This window comes from Meles meles, chromosome 7, assembly GCF_922984935.1.
Source record: "Meles meles chromosome 7, mMelMel3.1 paternal haplotype, whole genome shotgun sequence".
NCBI lineage: Eukaryota > Metazoa > Chordata > Mammalia > Carnivora > Mustelidae > Meles > Meles meles.
The window spans coordinates 45,990,329-46,010,581 of NC_060072.1; the positions used below are offsets into that span (position 1 = coordinate 45,990,329).

Genomic DNA, 20,253 nt, shown 5'->3' on the forward strand with positions numbered 1-20,253 from the left:
TTTGTTAACTGAGGAAGCAAGCTGTATGCAGGTTACAGGAAACTGAAAAGTGTACACACACGCATGCACACATATACACACACACACGCACCCACCAACACACACATTTATGTTTTTGAAAATCTTCTTTAAGCCAGCCCACCATGGAGCCTGAAATTTCATAATTCATTCACTCCTTAAGGTCCTTTATTCATTTTACATGAGCTTAACAAATGATTATATGGAATTGAGGAACCATTAGCTACTTAACACATGATAATAATAATCATATCTATCATAGATTCAACCCCAGCTTGTACGAGCCAGCATCCGGGCCCTGTAATCACTGCTAATCTTCCCAACCACACATGGTAGAAATATACTGTGCCCATTTTAAGGTAAGGATACTGGGACTCAGCAGTGCCTAGGTGGCTCAGTTGGTTGAGGGTCTGACTCTTGATTTCAGTTTAGGTCATGATCTCAGGATCATGAGATTGAGCCCCCCTGCATCAGGCTCCACACTCAGCAAGGAGTCTGCTTGAGATTTTCTCTCCCTTTCTCCCTCTGTCCCTTTTCCCTCCCTGCCCATGCTCTCTCTCTCTCTCTCAAATAAATAAATATACCTTACCTTAAAAAAAAAGAGCACTGAGACTCAGAGAAGCTGGGTCAATGCTCATGGCTACAGAGCAGGAATTCAAACTCAATGCTGTCTAGCTCCAAAGTCTATACCTTCTGCCACATGTTCTCCCACACCTCCATAATCCATAAGGATTACTTCTACAGATAACACCTTAGCGCCCATTGTGGTAGAGCTGATAGAGAGGGTTTTGAAGAAATAAAATTGAACACAACTTAAATGTATATGGTAGCCAACCTCCAAGGCGGTCCCCGGGGAAGCCTGCCTCCTGGTTTTTATCCCCATGTGTAGTGCCTTCCCACAGTATAGCAGGGTTGGCTATGAGACCAACCGAGTCCATCAGGAGGGACGGTATGCCACTCCTGAGGCTAGGTTATAAAAGGCAGGGTAGATTCTACCTTGCTTTCTTTGGGACCACTTGATCTGGGGAAAACCAGTTGCCATATCTTGAGGACACTTGGCAGCCTTATTGGAGGGGCCCATTTTCTAAGAAAATGTGGCCTCCTGCCAACAGCCATGTGCATGACCATACTGGAAACAGATCTTCCAGCCCTAGTCTTCTCTGGTCAACCCATTGACTCCAGCCTTGTGAGAGACCCCGGCCCAAGACCAACCAGCTAAGCCATTCCCTAAATCCTGACCCTCAGAAACTTTGTGAGATTTGGGCACCTGGGTAACCCAGTTGGTTGGACGACTGCCTTCAGCTCAGGTCATGATGCTGGAGCCCCAGGACTGAGTCACGCATCGGGCTCCTGGCTCAGCAGGGGGTCTCCTTCTCCATCTGACCCTTCCCCCTCTCATGCTCTCTCTCTCTCTCTCCTCCATTTGCTCTCTCAAATAAATAAACAAAATCTTTAAAAAAAAAAAAACTTTGCGAGATAAGAAATGCTTGTTGTTTTAAGCTGCTCAATTTTGGAATAATTTATAACACAAAAATAATTAACTAAAACAGTGTAAAAATCAGACAATTTTAGGACTTACAGGGTCTTAGTGAAGGGGAGTGGAGAAGGATATTAACCAAAGGTAATAAAAAGATTTGGAAGGGCTCCTGGATGATTCAGTTGGATACATATTCAAATCTTGATTTTGGTTCAGGCCATGATCCCAGGGTTGTGAGATGGAGCCGCATGTTGGGCTCCACGCTCAGTGGGGTTCTGCTTGAGAGTCTTTCCCTCTGCCGCTCCCCCAGCTCACACGCACATATGCTCTCTCCAAAATAAATAAATAAAATCTTAAAAAAAAAAAAAGATGTGGAACATGAGGGTAAACAAAAAGGAGAGACAGCTGAAGTCAGAAAAATTATAGTAATATTAGCAAATACTTATGTAGCATTTCCTATGCAGTGTCCTAAGTGCTGTTATTATGTTAGCTCACTTAATTCTTATAAAAATCCTATAAAGCAATGGTAGAGTTATTCCCATTGTACAGATATGGAAACGAAGGCACAGAAGACAAATCATTTGCAGGAGTCACTCAGCTGGCAAGTGTTTAAGGTTGGAATTCATCCCAGACAGTCCAGTCCAGCTTATGTCCTCTTATACACACCACACCCTGCCTCTCAGATAGAAAGAAAAACTGGATAAGGCAACCAAGACCTTCAAGTGGGCCAGGGGCTGAGTAAACCCCAGTCTTTTGGTCTAGATTCTTTGACTATTATTTTGAGAGAGAGAAGGATAAAGTATACTGTGTAGCAATGCTCTATTGATTTCATTTACTCTTCAAAATACTCCCAGGGGAAAGGCAGAGGAGATACTATTATCCCCATTCCACAGAAGAGAAAACTGAGGCCGAGAGACAGATTCAAGTGGTTCCCCCTGAATTTGAAGTCAGAGGAGTTTTCTTAGCAAGTTGGGGAATTTTCCAACTTCAAGCAAATTCTGGCCTTTTGAAACTCCCTTGTTTAACTTACTCATTGACGTCGCATTGACCTATTTACATTTCAGATTCCATGGATTAAAAAAACTAATAAATCAGAGGAAGGAGCCCCATGAGAAGGACATGAGGTTCATGTGCCACCTCAGTTTCAGCCAGAAGAAAGTATATTCATAGCAAAACACAATCACGATAATATTCAAAATCAATTGAAGCAAACAAGAGTAGCATAATTAAAGTCAGAGCTCAGGGCCTCTTTCCAAGAGAGTAAGATGGATTGAAATAACTAACACCACCCTCACCAAAAATATAATTAAATATGTATGCGTATTGTTGAGGAATAATCATTATAATAGCCCTCAAAGAAAAATGTGTTTATTTCTAGCCAATTGAAAAAAAAATGTATTACTGATTCTTCTCCAATAATATAGCAATTGTGAACCCTACAGAAATGCAGCAGCAAATGCCAAGGTTAAAATATGAGGGTGCCAATGACAGAAAGCTGGATCGCTGCAGACAAACCTAACAGCCACCCCTCCCCATCATCATTTTCTGTTCCTCCACACGCCATCTGCCCCACACACACTTGTGCAGTCTCTGAACTGTCTGTATGTGTGCTCCACATCATCTAATCACAGGCTACTTCTTTCTCTGATTCTCCAAGAATTTCTGTTGTTTGGGTCTGGGAGGACAGGGAGTGATACACATCCTCTTCCCTGCGAATTCAGAATCAGTGCCCTCTCAAGCCAGGGCAGGCGTTCTGGGGTCTTCTATAGAACGTATTTGCACTAAGGAAGGTTTCCTCTGCCATTATTGAGGCAATCAGGCCTCCCGGATACGTGGCCAGACCCGTTTGCGGGCATCGCAGGGCCCCTGGGTAATCAATCCTGTTTCTCAGCCATGCTGTCAATCAGAACCGCGCCTGAGTGCCCCCTATCGACAGCTCTCAGCGTGCGGCCGCGTCCCCCGTGCGGGCTCCTCATTCAGGTTCATGGTAATACAGACCTCGAGCCTGCTGTTTTTTCATCAGAGACTGGAATTTTTTCATTTTCTCGGCTTGTGTTGATTCTTCCCTCCTGCCTTATCCTTTCAAGACTATCATAGAAAAACACAGTATTCAACACGAATCCCCCGGAGGGCCTCTTGGCCATGGTTTCAATATCTATCAGTCTTTCATTCCTTCCTCCATCCCCTTACCTTCAGACACCTCAGACCGCAGCCTGCCCATCTCTAGAACAACCCCAAACATCTGGACTCCCGCTTCGTCTCTCTTTCCAACCATTTTTGGACCTGCTCGGGGTCCAGAAAACCTTAACAAATTATTAGCAGGAAGCTGAATTGTTCTCCACCTGTCAGAATGATCCCTCGTTTTAGCACCAAATTGTGTGCGCTGGGACCTCACATGCCAAATTTTTCAGGACCGCCTCAATTTCCAATAATCTGCTTCTCTGACCGGGGGTTCCAAGCATGGGTTTGGAAAATCAGAGTGCAGCATGCCGCCAGAAGTCAGTCTAATGAGCTTATTTTAAGTAATTATTGTGTACATCCTTTTCCTTTGCTCTCTCAGAAAGCCATCAGCACTAGAAAACGCCTATTTTGATCAGAAGTTGCATCTTTATTCTCTGTGAACAAAAAGAACGCCTAACTTACTTCATGGCACACTGGAGACAACAGGGACAGGCCCACTTGGGATTTGCTAATACCCGTGCCCCGCACCCACCAGCCCCTAACACAAGCTTGACCTCCAGCTCTCCGTGTGCTTGTGTGAGCACACGCATGTGCACGCATACATGGATAGCTAGCCCTTAACCGTTCTCAGACTCATTCAGAGAGAAGCCGCCGCAGCAACGACATAGAAGACATTAAGGAACGACTCTTTCTCTCTACTTTCCACAGGGCCTAGGTTTGTGCTTTCCCAAGGTAGCCACCCCAGCTAGGCACCTTCCTCCCTCTGTCAACTTACAAGAAACAACAAGGCAACTGACAATCTGTTATCTGTATTTTGGCAGCCTCACACACACACACACACACACACACACACACACACACACACACACCACGGGATATGTGATTGCTTTCTATGAAATATTTCCATAAAGAAGGATGTTGGACTGCCCCAAAAGCTTCAGTATGGGCAACAGTCTTTAAATGGGGAACCGAAGGAGTTTTCATTTCATCCAAGGATGACGTCGAGGGACATTTGTTAAAGTGGCAGCCTCCCACACATACCTCTCGCGGGGCTTCTATTTCTACCATGCCGGTGTGGCTCTGGAAGGCGTGAGCCACCTCCTCCCCAAATCGGCCGAGGAGAAGCACGAGGGCGCCCAGCACCTCTTGTAGAGGTAAAAACGCAGCCAGGCCCTCCTCCAGGACGCACGGAAGCCATCCCATGGAAGCTTCTGGGGTTCTGGAGAAGAACCTGAAGCAGGCCCTTCTGGATCTGCCTGCCCAGGTTCTGCCCACGCAGACCTGCAACTCTGTGATTTCTAGGGAACCACTTCCTATATGAGCAGGTGAAACTCAGCAAGGAGATGGCAACCACCTGGCTAACTCCGCAGTCTGACGGCCCCCAAGCTGGGCTGGGTGCGTGTCTCTTCCCAAGGCTCACCCTTTGAGAGGCCCCTCTGGCCTCCCCCTGGTCCCAGGACTCCTGCCTGAGCCTCTCTCTGCAGCCATGAGGCAACGTTTTAGCCACCCTGGAGCCTTCTCCTGAGTAGTGGACCCAACAGAAACAATAAAGCTTTTTGCAAGAAAAAAAAATCTCCATTTCCATCCACCAATTTATTCTTTTGCTTTCCACAGACACTGCACCCCGGTTTTCCTCTTTAGCTAAGGGAAGGTGGCAAAGGCAAACTCCTGTTAATGCTTTGAGAACTTTACCCTCCATCATTTTCATTATATGCTCTTTTCCTTTTCTGCCCATATCAGGATGTATCAGGATGTTTTCTTTAAAACCAAAAGATTCCCCATGATCAATGCCCCTTGAGAGTGCTTGACTCAGATATACCAATTCAATTAGTGTCACCACAATATCAGCTTGCCTTGTCCTGCTTCTGGGCTCACTCTCTCTGTCAAGAAGAAATAAGCAACCTTTGAGATAGTTCCTTGATTACCATGCTAACAAAATTCTTTAAAGACACACATACCTAGGGGCGCTTGGGTGGCTCAGTGGGTTAAGCCTCTGCCTTTAGCTCAGGTCATGATCTCAGGGTCCTGGGATTGAGCCCCACATCGGGCTCTCTGCTCAGCAGGGAGTCTGCTTTCCCCTCTCTCTCTGCCTGCCTCTCTGCCTACTTGTGATCTCTCTCTGTGTGTCAAATAAATAAATAAAATCGTAAAAAAAAAAGACACACATACCTACATACATATATTTTTCACATAGGTATCATATATGTACCATCTATGCATAAAATACATATTTATCCATCTGTCCTACCTAAAGAAGAAAGCTCTGCCAAGCACTGAGCTTTTATCATGTCATGGGCAGGCGATGCCCCAAACGTCAGTCCTGCGTACACACCTGCCAAGGACCTGTGTTATGACCTGATTCCCTGGGGACAATCTGTGAACCAAGGGGAGACAAGCTGAAGGCTCACAATCAATGATCAGACCCTGATGTGAAACAGTGAGCCCAGCCCATAAGGGTCCTTTCTTGGTAATCTGGGAAACAACAGGAGATGGGGTTCATGAGTGATGGTGCTGAGAGAGGGAAGGGGGCTTGGGCCGGGATGAGCCTCAGGCACACTGACATTGTGAGGGGGTAGAAAGCCACAGGAGGCTAAAGGCAGTCAAGAAGCTGCCTGGAACAGAGGAAAACAAAAATGGAGTAGACAATGTGTGGGAAAAGCACATGGCAAGTGGTCCTGGTTTTTAGGATCATAAATATAGGGGAGAAAGAACAAAGGACGCCTGAGGCTTGGGAGGAGGAAAGGAAGAACACCCAAAGCGTGAAAGGAACTTAGAAATGAGCAAACAGCTGATGCAATCAGAGGTGTGATGTGGGATCCTTTGACTTGGCATTAAGCCTTTGTGTGTCATATTCCCTTAAAAAAAAGAGGAAGAGAAAAAAGCAAAGGCGGACATGCTCTCTAAAACACACAAGATGTCTGAAACTCTCACCAAGGACAAACCTGCCCCACAGGACAGTCAAGCTTCTAAAATAAGAAAGAACATTTCCTATGGGGTATTTTGTTCTGAAGACAAGGTTCATGTTGCTAATCACATACCAGACAAAGGAAAGGCAGCACCTTGACAACATGATGGTCTACATGTTTTCTTAATGTGAACAGAATAAACAGAGGCCTACGATCCATTCCTGCATCAACAAATGACATTATGGCCGGTCTCAAACATCCTGTCACATGCCATGCACCAGGCAACATCCCAACCCCAATCCGGAGGTTCTCCAACTTCATCCCACCAGGGATCTGGGATTAGGCATGAAACTCTCCCATAAGCCCTCCAGGTTACAGGGAACTTCCCTTTCCATGTAAAACAAACACATTTCTTTTCTATTAAGGCTGCTTCCATGAACTCGCGTACCATTCCTGCATACCCTCCTACTTTCCCCGGGCAAGCTGGACATTGAAGGGGTTACTGACAAGTCAAATCACAAGTACAATTCAAACGCATTTTCCGGACCCTGCAGAGTATATACAAAAATGGCCCCATGCCTTGGTAGAGCAGCAAACACAATGGTGAAAATGGAGCGCCTGGCATGTGGCCTGCTGGTCTCATTATGCTACAATTACACCCGCAAGTGAAAAATCAGTGTTGGCATTTAAACGCCACCAAGTTGGGGAGGGTTTAAAATGGTTCGTGTCTGCCTTCTGCAAAAGTTAAAGTGAAGACAAGGCTGGTCGGTTTCACACGGCACGGGCTTCCCCTAATTAGCCAGCCGCGAGTCGCAGAGAAGAGTTACGCAGGTACTTACTATTTATAACCCATGGCCACATCCACAAAATACTTTCTTCTCTGTCGATAGACATTGTCCTTAAATCCCTTAAACAGAAAAGAGAGTAAGTTATTTAGCAAAGTGCCGAAAAATTGACTGCAGTAGTCCTGAAAGAAAATCGCCATGGTGTTTATTGAGTGTCGGAGTCAAATGTGAATTTTATCCTTGGATGACCATCTTGATGGCACAGGCAGAAGCGAACCGGGCTTACAGTAAAACCTCGTTACATTTGGGCTGCACTAATTTGGGATGCATGGGAATTCAGGCTACAGTGAATGGTATCTTTGGTTTTCAAGTATCATTTATGTATAATTGATGTTAATCATGAGTTAATCTTATCCTGTTCATTAGAACAGGTCCCTTTAACATGGTTATTCAGTAAGTTAACCTAAATGTAATTACTTTGGATACATAGCCAATAAATGCACATTTGTTAAAAATTCTATCATTCAGAATAATCATTGAATCCCCCAAATTAGCATGGATTAAAGAGGTTTTGCTGTTTTTTATGAGTATAGCCACATAATGCAAAATCAATTATAAGGGTTTCGTGCACAGGAGAGCAAATGAGCTCCATTCCACTCTGAGGCCCCCCTCGAACCTGTTTAGTCTTTAGGAACTTCAAGACTTCTGTCCTTCACCATGAACTTGGGAAGTTAAACATCCTGTCATTGTTTTGTCAAGTGCAATTACTTCCAAGAGGAATTTTCCAGTTTACTCAAGAATCTCTCCTCTTGTCAACAGACCTTCCACTTTTCTTTCTTTCAGATACTTTCAATCAATTCTTTCTGGGCTGGTTTCTTCAAACTTCTGGAAACCCAGAAGGAATTGTTTCCATTTAACTTCTTACGTCTGCAACCCTGCAACCTCAAAGGTAACCAGGAAGCAGAGGCCACTCTGAGAATGGAGGCCAGGTGAGATGGGCCTCTGGGATCACAGGCTCTGCAAGGAGAGCTGAAAACAGGCCCACGAAGGCCTAGGTTACCTCTGCTCTGGCTTGCACGCTTCTGCAAAGGCAGGCTGTTCAAGAGGAACCTCAAACACAGAGAAAATCACCCTGTTATCTTGTATGTTTGACAGAGAACTGGCCTTGAGGACTGTCTGCTGGGCTGAGGTAAAGAACTTCCACAGCCAAAGGCCTTTCTCTTGTTAGAGCATCACTGTTAGCGGGACACAGAGAGAGGAGCCTGAAATCACCCAGATACCCTGCAGAAATGAAGTATGCCTGCCAGAGAAGCTAGCACTTTCTTCTGCTATGAATTGGTAGTTTTCAAACTGGTGTTCACATGCAGGCTTACGAGGCCTTAAAATCTGTCTATACAAAATGTTGTGACCAAGCCACCGCATTCACAGATGGGTCTGTGACCTAAAAAAATTCTGCTCTAGAGGAGAAAGTACAAGTTTCAAGTTCCTAGGAGTACCAAACAGCCTAGGATGGCAAAACAGAAGAGTTCCAAGCACCTGTATGACTCAGAAGGAAAGCAGGCCATGACGAAAGGCAAAGAGTCATGCGAAAACACAGCACCTGTTCCCCAGTTCCTGCCAAACCAGACACCATCCTGCAAGAATAGTTACCGGCTGGGCTTCCTGTAGATTCTCGACTGGCTCTCCTTAGCAAACACCTGCACCTTTTCCAGGCATGTGAGAGAGTGATTTACTCATCATGCCTCATTAGCCTAGTATGGCTATGATTATGCAAATGTCGTTGGTAGGCAGAGCTGCCAGGATTGAACTGTGGACTAGCAAAATAAAACAGGGATGCTGGCTACACCAGTGATCACAGAGACAGCATTCCTTGGCCATGGATTCTGGACTGAAGGCCGGGGTAAGGTTACCAGATAACAGAGAGGACCCCCCCAAGCAGTAGGTGGGGCATACTTATACTAAGAAATGATTCCTTGTTTACCTAAAATTCAAATTTAACCAGGTACTATATATATATATATTTGCTAATATATTATATATTATTGCTAATATAATATTATATTATAGCTAATATATTGCTAATATATTATATATTATGTAATATATAATATATATAAATTATATAATATATAAAATAAATATATATGTATATATAAAATATATAATATATAAATATAAAAATATATTTATATAAATATATATATATTTGCTAAATCTGGCAAGCCTAATCCCCAGAGAGTATCTGTAGCACATCATGCTTCCTCCAATTTAAATCCAGAGGAACTGAAGAGCCCCCCAGCACCTTAAAACACTCAGCCAAGTGTGCACTGGCACTCAAGTAGCTATCCCTAACAGTTCGGCCCTGCTGAAATATTACAATCCTCTGGGGAGTTTTAAAGAATACTCCAAAACTAGACACATTCCCAGAGGTTACTATCTAAGCACTCAGAGGTGAGACCCTGACCTCAGGATTTTTTTTTTAATTCCCCACAGATTATTTGAATGGAAAGCTAAGGTCGAGCATCACTGAGCCAGAACACTGGTTCTCAAACACTAGCGCTCACCAGAATTTCCTGCAAGTCCTTTTAAATGCAGATTCCAGGGTCCATCCTGAAAGTTCTGATTCAGGGGGCTTCCGATGAGCCCCCGAGGACCTGCGTTTTTAACAAGCACTTTATGGCTGGGCCTTGAACCACACTTTGAGAGACCATCCCACTCTAGATCCTTGCTACTCAAGAGGTAGCAGACCTCCAGCACCAGCCTCAACTGGGAGCTCACTAGCCATACAGAACCCCACTCCGCACTTTGAAAAGATCTTCCTGGTGGTTTGTCCGGCAAAGTCAGACAGACGCTGACCTAGATAGATGGTTAACCCCTTCCAGCAAGCCTCGGCACCCTGCCTCTCCCATTCCAGTTCCTTCTGAGCCATCTAAGTACAAGGACACCAGCCTGACATAGTAATCCCTAGCTCAGAATGGGGAGTACTACTCCCAGGCACCAGAAGTCTTAGCCCTCTTTCTCCATGCTCACCAAATAATAACTTACCAAAAACACCCACTTACCAATACCAGATTTTGCATCATGAACATTTGGTGCGCTTATAAAAGAAGTACATGTGGTTAAAAAAAAAAAATGGTGAATGAGGTCAGAGATTGCTAAGCACTTAGAATTATTTCAACTGACTACACAGAAAATAAGAGAAGGCATCATAAGGTGGATACAATTAGGAGTAATGGATCAGAAATAAACACAGGGAAATTTACACTGGGTACTGGAATCCATTTTTTCACAAGGTCGGTGGTTCCTATGGTTGTTCCTCTAAACAAAGCTGACCCTCTTTCTCCTGGTTGAGTAATTTAAGAACTAGACTAAGGGGAACATTTGGAAATAGGAAGGTAAGCAAGAAATCCTTTACTATCCAGGCACTGATCTGAATGATTTACTACAGCATTTCCATTCCTGGGATTAGGCATTTACTCTTGCCAAAATGCTTTCCAGTTGTTTTATTAATGAGGCCTTTCAAATGCCCCTTGGAGGTCAATAAGGATTTTATTTCCACTTTTTACATGAAGAATTTGAGGCGTGGAGGTAGGGGGACTTGCCCAAGGTCATCCTGCAAGTTAACAGCTGGTATCTGGAAAGTCCTATTACTGCTAATCTCTTAAATCAGACTTCTATGTGAAGTCTGACTCCTTTGAACATTGGGCGGGCTTGGGGGGAGGTGGGGAGATAACAAGTGGGTGACCCTATAAGGCACTTAGAGTGTTCAGGAACCTTCCATATGACTTACTGTGAATTATTCTGAAATTTTGGATTGGCAAATGTAACACACCGTGTCTTTGAGTAAATTCAGCTTCTTGAAAATAATGCCATTGAATTAGGTCTGTTGGACCATTTGCTTGAGTGGTAGGTGATGAATTGGTCTGAATTGGTATAGTATGCCAAATGACTAATTTGATTCAAAATTTCCCTCTTGTGGAGGTTGTCACAGTTTCCTCTACAGGAGTGGTTCTCAAATTTCCATGTGGGCTTGTTGAAACAAACTCGCAGGTAATGCTGGGGCAGCCGAGCCTGGGACCACACTTGGAGAACCGCTGCATAAGGTAATAGTCATCATCAGGTTTCTAGATTTCCTCCATTTAAATAAAATGAATATCTGTAAATCATTACCCTCAGACCACAAAGCCCTTCTACAAGCATGGCTGATCTGCTTGGGCTTTACCCTTTCATCTGCCCATTTGTAGAAAGGGGCACTGGGAAGAAAAAAAAAAAAGTGCTTGTAACAAATGATTATATTGCTTACTTCTCCCAGACTCTTAACTGTACTTCATTCTGACCGTAAAGAACTTCCAAGTCTCTTGTGTTAAATAAAAACTGATGTAAAGGGGAAGGGAGGGAATAATAGGAAATGCTTACCTACGTATCATATTTCTTTAAAGGTGGTCGTTTTTATTGGAAGAGAAGAGAGATCGTGGTAAATAGATTCAGGGTAGATGTGGAAGAGATGTGTTTTCCATCATGACCTTATTCTAAAACTCTTTGCCTTTCCATTGAGACTGAAGTCCACCCCATTACTCTACTCCTAACTACCTCCAGTCAAGGAAAATAGCAAAGGAAATTTTATTCTCTCACTGAGCCCCATAATGCCTAGTCCTCCCTCATTTCTCAAAGGGGTGATCAATTTCAGTTCATCGTTTTTCCAAGGGTCACCATCTGCAAGTATATTTCATTCTGTCTAATGCTACAGAAATATTCTCCAAGGTTTAGAATCTCCTCCTCTATCCCACCCTTTTAAGAACAAATGTTACATGGAAATGCCATCCTTCTAATCTACTTCCAGCCAGTGCACACGTAGAGGAAAGCTTCATCATTGGAAAGCCTGCTCTGTGTGATGGGGAATAAATAATCAATTGCTCTACAATGAGGCACACACTATGGCACGCTGCCTGGCACACACACAGAGCTGGGCCAGCCTGTATGGAATGGATTTGACTGGACACTTACTGGGTGGTCGGCGTCGAGCTCAGAACCGTACATGAGAACCCTGTGAGAGCATCTGTCTAATTCTGAGATTTTCCGGGGGAACCAGGGCACATCCTCGAGTTCTGTTGAAAACAGAGTGTGGGTTCAAAAATATTAGCTCACAGATTGTATTTTCCTTTTTGCAACATTTGTCAGATTGCTAAATCACCCGACAAGGAAAGGCTGGCCTTGCCTTCTTCCTCCGTCCAAATGTTCTCCGGCGGATTCAGCGTCACAATTGTAGTTTGAAATTTCAGCAACTGAATGAGCTCGTTGAATTCGGTTTTGCCACACTCACAGTCCACGAAGATTTCAACCTCTGAACTTCTTCGCCGGGATTTCCTGGACTCAATATGAACCATGTTGACATGTTTTTCCTGTGGAAATATAAGCAACATCTCTAAATTACCTTCACAGCACAATAAAAAGGACTCCAAGGACCCTTCTTGTTCAGCTCTTAAGAACAGGTGCCAACTGCCCACAACGGAGAAAAAGACAATCTTCTTGTTCTTTGGTTACTAAAACACAGAAATGTTTCCAACCAGTTCCTCTATTCATAGGAGCAGAGACTGTATGTAGGTTTTCCTGTCTCGTTTTCTTTTTTTTTAAAGAGGGTATATAAAATCATATAAAAGACCCCATAAGATGTATTATAATTATGAGTATCATCATTTCCCTGCACGGTCCACATCCCACTGGGGATGTGCATAGTTACATGGGGGGAAAATTAGCTTATCGCATCATCGTGTCATCCCCAAATTTATATTTTTATTTTCATATGTTTCCAAAAAACATAGCTAAAACTTGACACCCTGATTTAATAGTGGTTTCCACTACAATAAAGTTTAAAAATAACCTTTGAAAAGATAAGTAAATAGTACAAATGGCAGGCAAATGAGGCAGACATCAGGCAGGTGGTCTGCAAAGGACTGATAGCTGGGAGACACAAGCCAAAGAAAAGGAAGAAAAGCAGCCAAGAAAGTATCTCTACAGGCAAAAACAAGAGCAAAAAAACAAACAAAAAAAACACAAAACAACAATCAAAAAACACACCTCAGTGGGACCATTCATTAACTGTTCTATTTCAACAGCATCCAGACTAGCTTCATGCAAGGACACATCATTGTAACCATCACCCCCCAATGGGTTTCAGGGGTAAAAGTCTCCTTACACTAAGGTGTTTGGTGAGGGGGGAGGGGAGAGACAGCAATTTAATATTTAAACATTAGGTTTAAACTTTCCCCTGAGTTAACTGAAGACCAAGTTCTCATCTCCACCCTAACCCACCCCAACCCACCCCTAAATAAGCCCATATCTCTCCATCACCCACTGATATCCTGTGATTATCAATTCACATTCCTAATACAATCCTGGATGGTCTTGGAATTTTCAGCAGAGGAGCTGGAGAGGTAGATTCCAAGGCCAAAGTAACATCAAATCCAACAGGCTCCTCCTCTGGATAGAGAAACCAGTCCTGTGACCGGGAAACTAGATGCTCCATTTCTGTTTTTATTAACCTTTACAGTCACACTGTATTTTCTAAATTGGCTGATAATAAAGATAAGACTAATATTAAGGTCAAGAGTCTTCACACCCATTGTGTCACTTTGGGCTTTTAATGTCCATCGGTTGAAGCAGAGTAGATATTTTTAGACAAGGGAATGAAGTCCAGATGGGTTAAGTGGTTTAGCTAAGACCCCATGACTAGCTGATGGCCAAGAGAAAACTCTGGGCTGCTAACTCCTTCTCCAGGGAGTCCAGCCTGCCTTGGAGCACTGAGCAGAGACAGCACTGGATGATATAATTATGTGTAAAATATTTCCCCGGATTTCCATTACCACTGTTTATGGTGCCTGATCCTTTCTTCCAGGTCAAGAGAGAACAGGGAAATATTTGCCAAACCAGGCTGCTAATTTCCCCTCCCTGGTCATCAAAGAGACCTCACAATAGAGGCCTCATTTCTGTACATTTCACAAGGCACTTTCACTCATATTACTGCATCACAACTACCTTGTTAGGTGGGAATTATGATCGCTATTTCACAAATGAAGAAATGGAAGCTAGGAAGCAGCTAGTGATTAGCCAAGCCAGGAGAACACAGCTCTGACTCCTCTGACTGCAATTCCAATCATCTTTCCTCTGCACCAGCTGCCCCAGGCACCGCGTAGAGTGAGGCTCCCTATCTGACAGCTCAAATCAGCACCCAGAGCCCCCAAACAAAATCCATTTGTAAGGGACGACGCATGCTGTAGGGTAAGGTAGCCATCAGGTTCGCCCTGGCCAGAGGGCAACAGTTTTTCTGGGGTTCTTTAACCTCACCCTCAACTGGGCTCTTTCTTTGGGGTTCAAGCCACCAAACTGGACCTGGAAAAAAGGCTCCTGCATTTCTATAAAATAAAGAGAGAGAGCTAGCCCTGCCTTCTATAGGAGGAGACTCATCTCTTCAAAGACATGTCTAGTTCATGTAACAGTGAGGCTCATGGGAGTACCAAATGCCTCTACTTGCACATCTTGGTAGATATAATAAATGAGCTCCCAGACGTGTGCACAATTCAGATGCTAACAAATCAAATCAGGCCGCAGTCTCTTGATATCTAAAGATATCCTTGGCTCCTTTTGCCAAACAAAACAGGTGAGGCTCCCAGTTTTTAATTACTGACTTTCTTATCTGGCGATAGTCTGTGGAATTGCTAGCAGGGTCACTTGGAATTATTTAAAACACAGTTGACACAAATCTGCTTATTTCACCACTTGGCAGACAAACTTCCCTTATAAAGCTTCATGAAATATGCTTTCTTTGAAACTTTGAACACATTATCCAGAAATGGCCTCAGTAACGTTTCACGGCAGAGGACAGGTTTCTCATCCGGCACCCGGTCACTTGTGAGGTTCGGTAATGATGTTTACATTCACCTGGAAGAGGTTCAGCACTTTCACCAATCCGCCAACTTCATTTTTCAGTGAGAATACAACAGCTGTCTTGCCACCATCGGGACTGGTTTCACTTTTGCTGTTTCCCTTGCTGCCTTTTTTATCATCTTTTTTGCCAGAGTTAGCTTTATTTAACTTCAAGAAGGTAGAAACACACACACAAGAAACATTGGTTAGGATCCCAGAGTTCTCGTAACTAGATTTTCAGTCAAATAGTCCATTCATATGCTAGAAGCCTCAGTAACCATATAAACTCAAAGAGAGGTTGCCACATCACACATAACTCTCGATCATAAATACCAGTCTAATTTACTCTGGGACACTATTTCCCAGTGTTCTAAAGCAGCCAGTGGTTGAAATTAAAGGGGGGGAGAGGGGGGAATCCGATTTGCTTCACTTTATTTAACAGCAACAAAAATCTGACCATCATAAAGTCATATGACTACTTCCTGTTTTACTTTCTAGGTTCGTTTTACAGCATGAAATTTGGTCTGTTAGCCTACTTGCATAATATGGAAAATCTATTAATTATTAACATAACAAAAATAAGATGAAACGTATTGTTCACAACAATGATTTTAGTTTCAATTAAATCTTAAAAACAAAATATTCACTTCATTCTGAAATATGTAAGGACACTCCTTGAAACTGACAACCCTCCTTTCTGCAATTAGAGCCACGTTGTCGTGACTCTATCTGCAGAAGTTCAACATGGGGAAGTGTATTCAATGAAGGCCATCTGTGTCAACAGAGGATTCCTGAAAAGTGGCTGTTAAAATCCAGCCCCAAAGAGAAGAAAAAAGAGAGGGAAGGAAGGGAAGGAAGGGAAAAAAGGAGAAAGAGAAGGGAGGGATGGAGTGGGGGAGGAAGGAAAAGAGAAAAAGAAAACTAGCTAAGGAGCTAGAGTAAAATCTGAGACACTGAAAAGGATTAACACTTCAGTAGCCACTCAAGTTACTACAATACAGAACTAAGTGATGACTATTAGTCCCATTGGTTAAAAACAAAAAGAGCAGATTTCAGAAACTTGGATATCACACTGTCAGAAATACCAAATAAAAAAGCTGGAAACTTTCGGTTAAAAGAAACTTTCAGTTAAAAGACAAAGTGAAGTTAGGGTGTGCTTTTTTTGTGTTCTTTATGAGCAAATGAAGACTTGAGCACACAGAGAAGTTTCTCCCTGGCTAATACTAGCACAGTGCAATCAGACCCAGTCTATCACTTCCTCACAAAACTGAGAAAAGGACATGTGATATGGAACACAGTGAACAGGGACTCACCACTGTCTTCCTCTGATCCCCCCACTGGCTTTATTTTCACATGTGTCACACTTTTCTTATTGCCTCACTCACTAGATTTTTATATCATGGAAATGAATATTTTATTAGTTATGACTTGAAGAAGACAATGCAGACATTGGCATTTGACACTAGGTTTGGTCATTAAAAGCTCATATGTCTCCGCACTCCCAGCATCTGCCTTCTTCCCACCACATAACACACAGCTCTTCTATATTTAAGTAGAATTTTTTTATTTATATATTTCTCTTTTTTTCTTATTTATTTTTTATTTTTTTATAAACATATAATGTATTTTTACCCCCAGGGGTACAGGTCTGTGAATCGCCAGGTTTACACACTTCACAGCACTCACCATAGCACATATAAGTAGAATTTTTTATATGAAAGGGTCATCTATTAACCGTAACTCTGAGTTCTTTGCTTTCCTTCTAGCAGGTCATTATGACTTCAAAATTCCTCGGTGGAATATCTCATCCAAATATGCATGATGTTTAGATATTTAAAAAATCTATTTACGTTTTTGGACTCATTTCTGCAAATTGATTTAAACAGTTCTACAAAACTTGCCCTGATTACTCTTCAACATTTTGAGCAATAATAATACAACAGTACAATATGACCTTCTGGCACATGTTTGGAACTATGATATTAAAATAGAATTTTCTGTGATACAGACTAAATTGTAATTGGTTTGGTAAACTCTGTTACAGCAATGAAATAGCATTATTTTTCTTGACTAGGAATCTGAATTTTTTTTTGTTCACTGTCTTTTTCATTAAATCCCATTACTATTAGCTCAAATTTTTTGTAGGATCTAAAATCCTACATAATGTTAACTTTTTTCATCTTGCAGGAACCATAGAAATCTATTTAATTTCTTCTCCCTGTTCCTACTCATAATAAGTGGTCTTTCGAAATCCTACACACTTTTTTTGGTTGTAGATATAAGACAATGGTTCATACAACCTCTTGCTCTTGGTGTTTAGGAACTCCTTTTACTTTCTACTTATAAACTTTGAGGAAAGGAAGTTTAGAACAAAGTGAATAGGACACCCACTTTACTTTATGGAGAGAGAAGGAAGACTGAAGGCAGACAGGAGGGGGGCAGGTTATACAGACAGATGCTAGAGAAACAAGCTGAGCTGTGCGTGTGCTTACTCTACGTCAGGTGTCCATAGGGCAAGGATAAGACGGTCATTACCTTAGAAGGCACTCCTCTATAGTGCCAGCTACTCAGTACTCACTGTTAAGCTGCCAAGGAGCTGATGCTCTTCGGGTACCGCTGAATCCAGAGAAAACCCTCTCCTTGCCCAGTATTTACTGGAAAACATCATCATTGCAGGCTGCATGGATCCCGGTGTAATTTTCTTTCTCTCCAGCAGGGGGTACTAACGGGGCAGCAGCAGTGCTCGCGGAGACTGAGAGAGGAAGGGAGGGGAGGAATAGCAACACGCTCCAGGCTCTGTCCAAAACCCTGGTGCTGAAGAAAGAGCAATGGGAATCGTCCTCTCCCCAGGCTCCTTTATATGAGTGACTGGGGACTGATGGAAAGCTGATTAGAAAGAAATTCATTTCTGGCTGCTGATGGCCACGATCAGATTACAGACCTGAAGCCTGGGGTTATCTGTGCTTCTGGTGCAGTCTGTTTCATAGGTCGAATAGACGCTTGAGCGTGGGTGGTGAGAACAATACATAATGGGGTGTTAAACGTAAAAGAAAACATCTGTCCCCTGATATTAGCTCTCATCTCTCAGACCTGCTACTGGCAAGCTAATCTCCGCCTTGAGGTGACTATGAGTTCAAAGGTTCTGTGCTTTCTTCCCAAAAGGAGGAAAATTAGAAAGACCGGCGTTACTGAATCTTTAAGCCATTTTGTTTTGTGTTAATCAGTGTTTTCTGCTCTGATGTGTTACGATTGGATGTGTGTGATGGCTTTCATAAAAGGCACTGCTTCCCAATCCTGTGATGCCGCTATGTGGTGATGTTCAGGCAGTTGTACTGTAAAGGAAATGTAAGGCTTTGATTTAGCCACTGTATGGATATAGTTGAGACACTAACCTTAGAATCCTCCTCACTACGTGGAAGGAAAAGGAAACTAAATGCCTATATATCAGTCATTCCTTTGATATTATTGATGGTTACTGAATTTTTCCTCTCCACTCGTAAGTAGATCAAACCTGACAATTTGAAATGCATAGATCAAGTGAAGTACTTACTATTCAAAACTTTAGTAAGTGATAAAAATCACCATGTCACAGGAAAATTTTACCAATCTCCCAAAAGATGGACGACTCTTGACCAACGTGCTTGTTTGACTGCAAAACTAACCAAAACCTGGAGCTGGCACTGCTTTTCTGTACAGAAAATAAGATGAAATTTTTTCAAAACCAAAATGGATGACTTAATGTTAACTGGATGTTAGTTGTTTCTGGAATCTTGAGGGACATAATTATAATTTGACCTAATTTTGGAAATATTATTTGGCAAGAATTTCCTCTAAAAATCAGCTCTGATGAACAATAGGGAGGTGAAGTTTGGTTTTTTGTTTGTTTGTTTGTTTGTTTTAAGATTTTATTTTTAAGAAATCTCTACATCCAACTTGGGGCTCAAACTTACATCCCCAAGATCAAGAGTCACTTGCTCTATGGGCTGAGCCAGGCAGGTGCCTCCAGGAAGGTGAAGTTTAAATACACTGACTGAGGTTTAGAATTAGGATTTTAAGATTGTCCAGTGCTATACTAAACCATTTAGTAAGGGGCACCTGGGTGGCTCAGTGGGCTAAGCTTCTGCCTTCAACTCAGGTCATGATCTCAGGGTCCTGGGATGGAGCCCCACATCAGGCTCTCTGGTCAGCAGGGAGCCTGCTTCCCCTCTCTCTCTGGCTGCTGCTTTGCCTACTTGTGATGTCTCTCTCTCTCTCTCTGTCAAATAAATAAATAAAATCTGAAAATAAAAATAAAACATTTAGCAAAACCATGCTACTTCTTTCTATTAAAAAATAAAATAAATACATACATTTCTTGAAGTAATTATAATAACAGTAACTAATATTACTGAGGGCTTAGTATTTGCCAATCTCTATTCTAAGAAAATTTTTTTTCAATTTTTTTTAAGATTTATTTATTTGACAGAGAGAGATCACGAGTAAGCAGAGAGGCAGGCAGAGAGAGAGGAGGAAGCAGGCTCCCCGCTGAGCAGAGAGCCTGATGCGGGGCTCGATCCCAGGACCCTGAGATCATGACCCGAGCTGAAGGCAGAGGCTTAACCCACTGAGCCACCCAGGTGCCCCTCTAAGAAAATTTTTTAGGTAAAAACACGATTGATCATCACAACAACACTTGCAAGACAGTAACTATTATTTTCATTTTATATAAAGAGAAACTGAGGCACGAAGAATTTAGGTAACTTGCCAAAGCGTTCGTGCAATTAAAGAAGCAGGAGTTAAAACTCAGGCAGTCTGGCTCCAAACTCCATGTTCTCAACTATCACATTCTACAGCCTCTTAAGTATTCCAAACAAGGAAACATAAGTAGGCTAAAGAGACCCACACAGATAATTTCAGCTGGAATAGGGTTTGGGATGATGTGTAATTCAACAAAATTTGTTAAGTGGTCATTTTGTGTTAGGCATTG

The 20,253-nt window shown here is 42.6% G+C and overlaps 1 protein-coding gene across 1 annotated transcript in view; it reads right to left on the reverse strand.

Annotated features, from left to right (window-relative positions):
• TPH2 (tryptophan hydroxylase 2) overlaps positions 1–17,970 on the reverse strand; it is a 95,679-nt gene extending 77,709 nt beyond the window's left edge. The window contains exons 1-5 of the mRNA XM_046012910.1: positions 17,866–17,970; positions 15,303–15,455; positions 12,583–12,766; positions 12,372–12,472; positions 7,422–7,489 (exon numbers count right to left, since the gene is read on the reverse strand). Of these exons, the coding sequence (XP_045868866.1) occupies positions 7,422–7,489; positions 12,372–12,472; positions 12,583–12,766; positions 15,303–15,455; positions 17,866–17,970 (611 nt within the window). The remainder of the gene's footprint in view (positions 1–7,421; positions 7,490–12,371; positions 12,473–12,582; positions 12,767–15,302; positions 15,456–17,865) is intronic.
• Between the last annotated feature and the right edge of the window lie 2,283 nt (positions 17,971–20,253).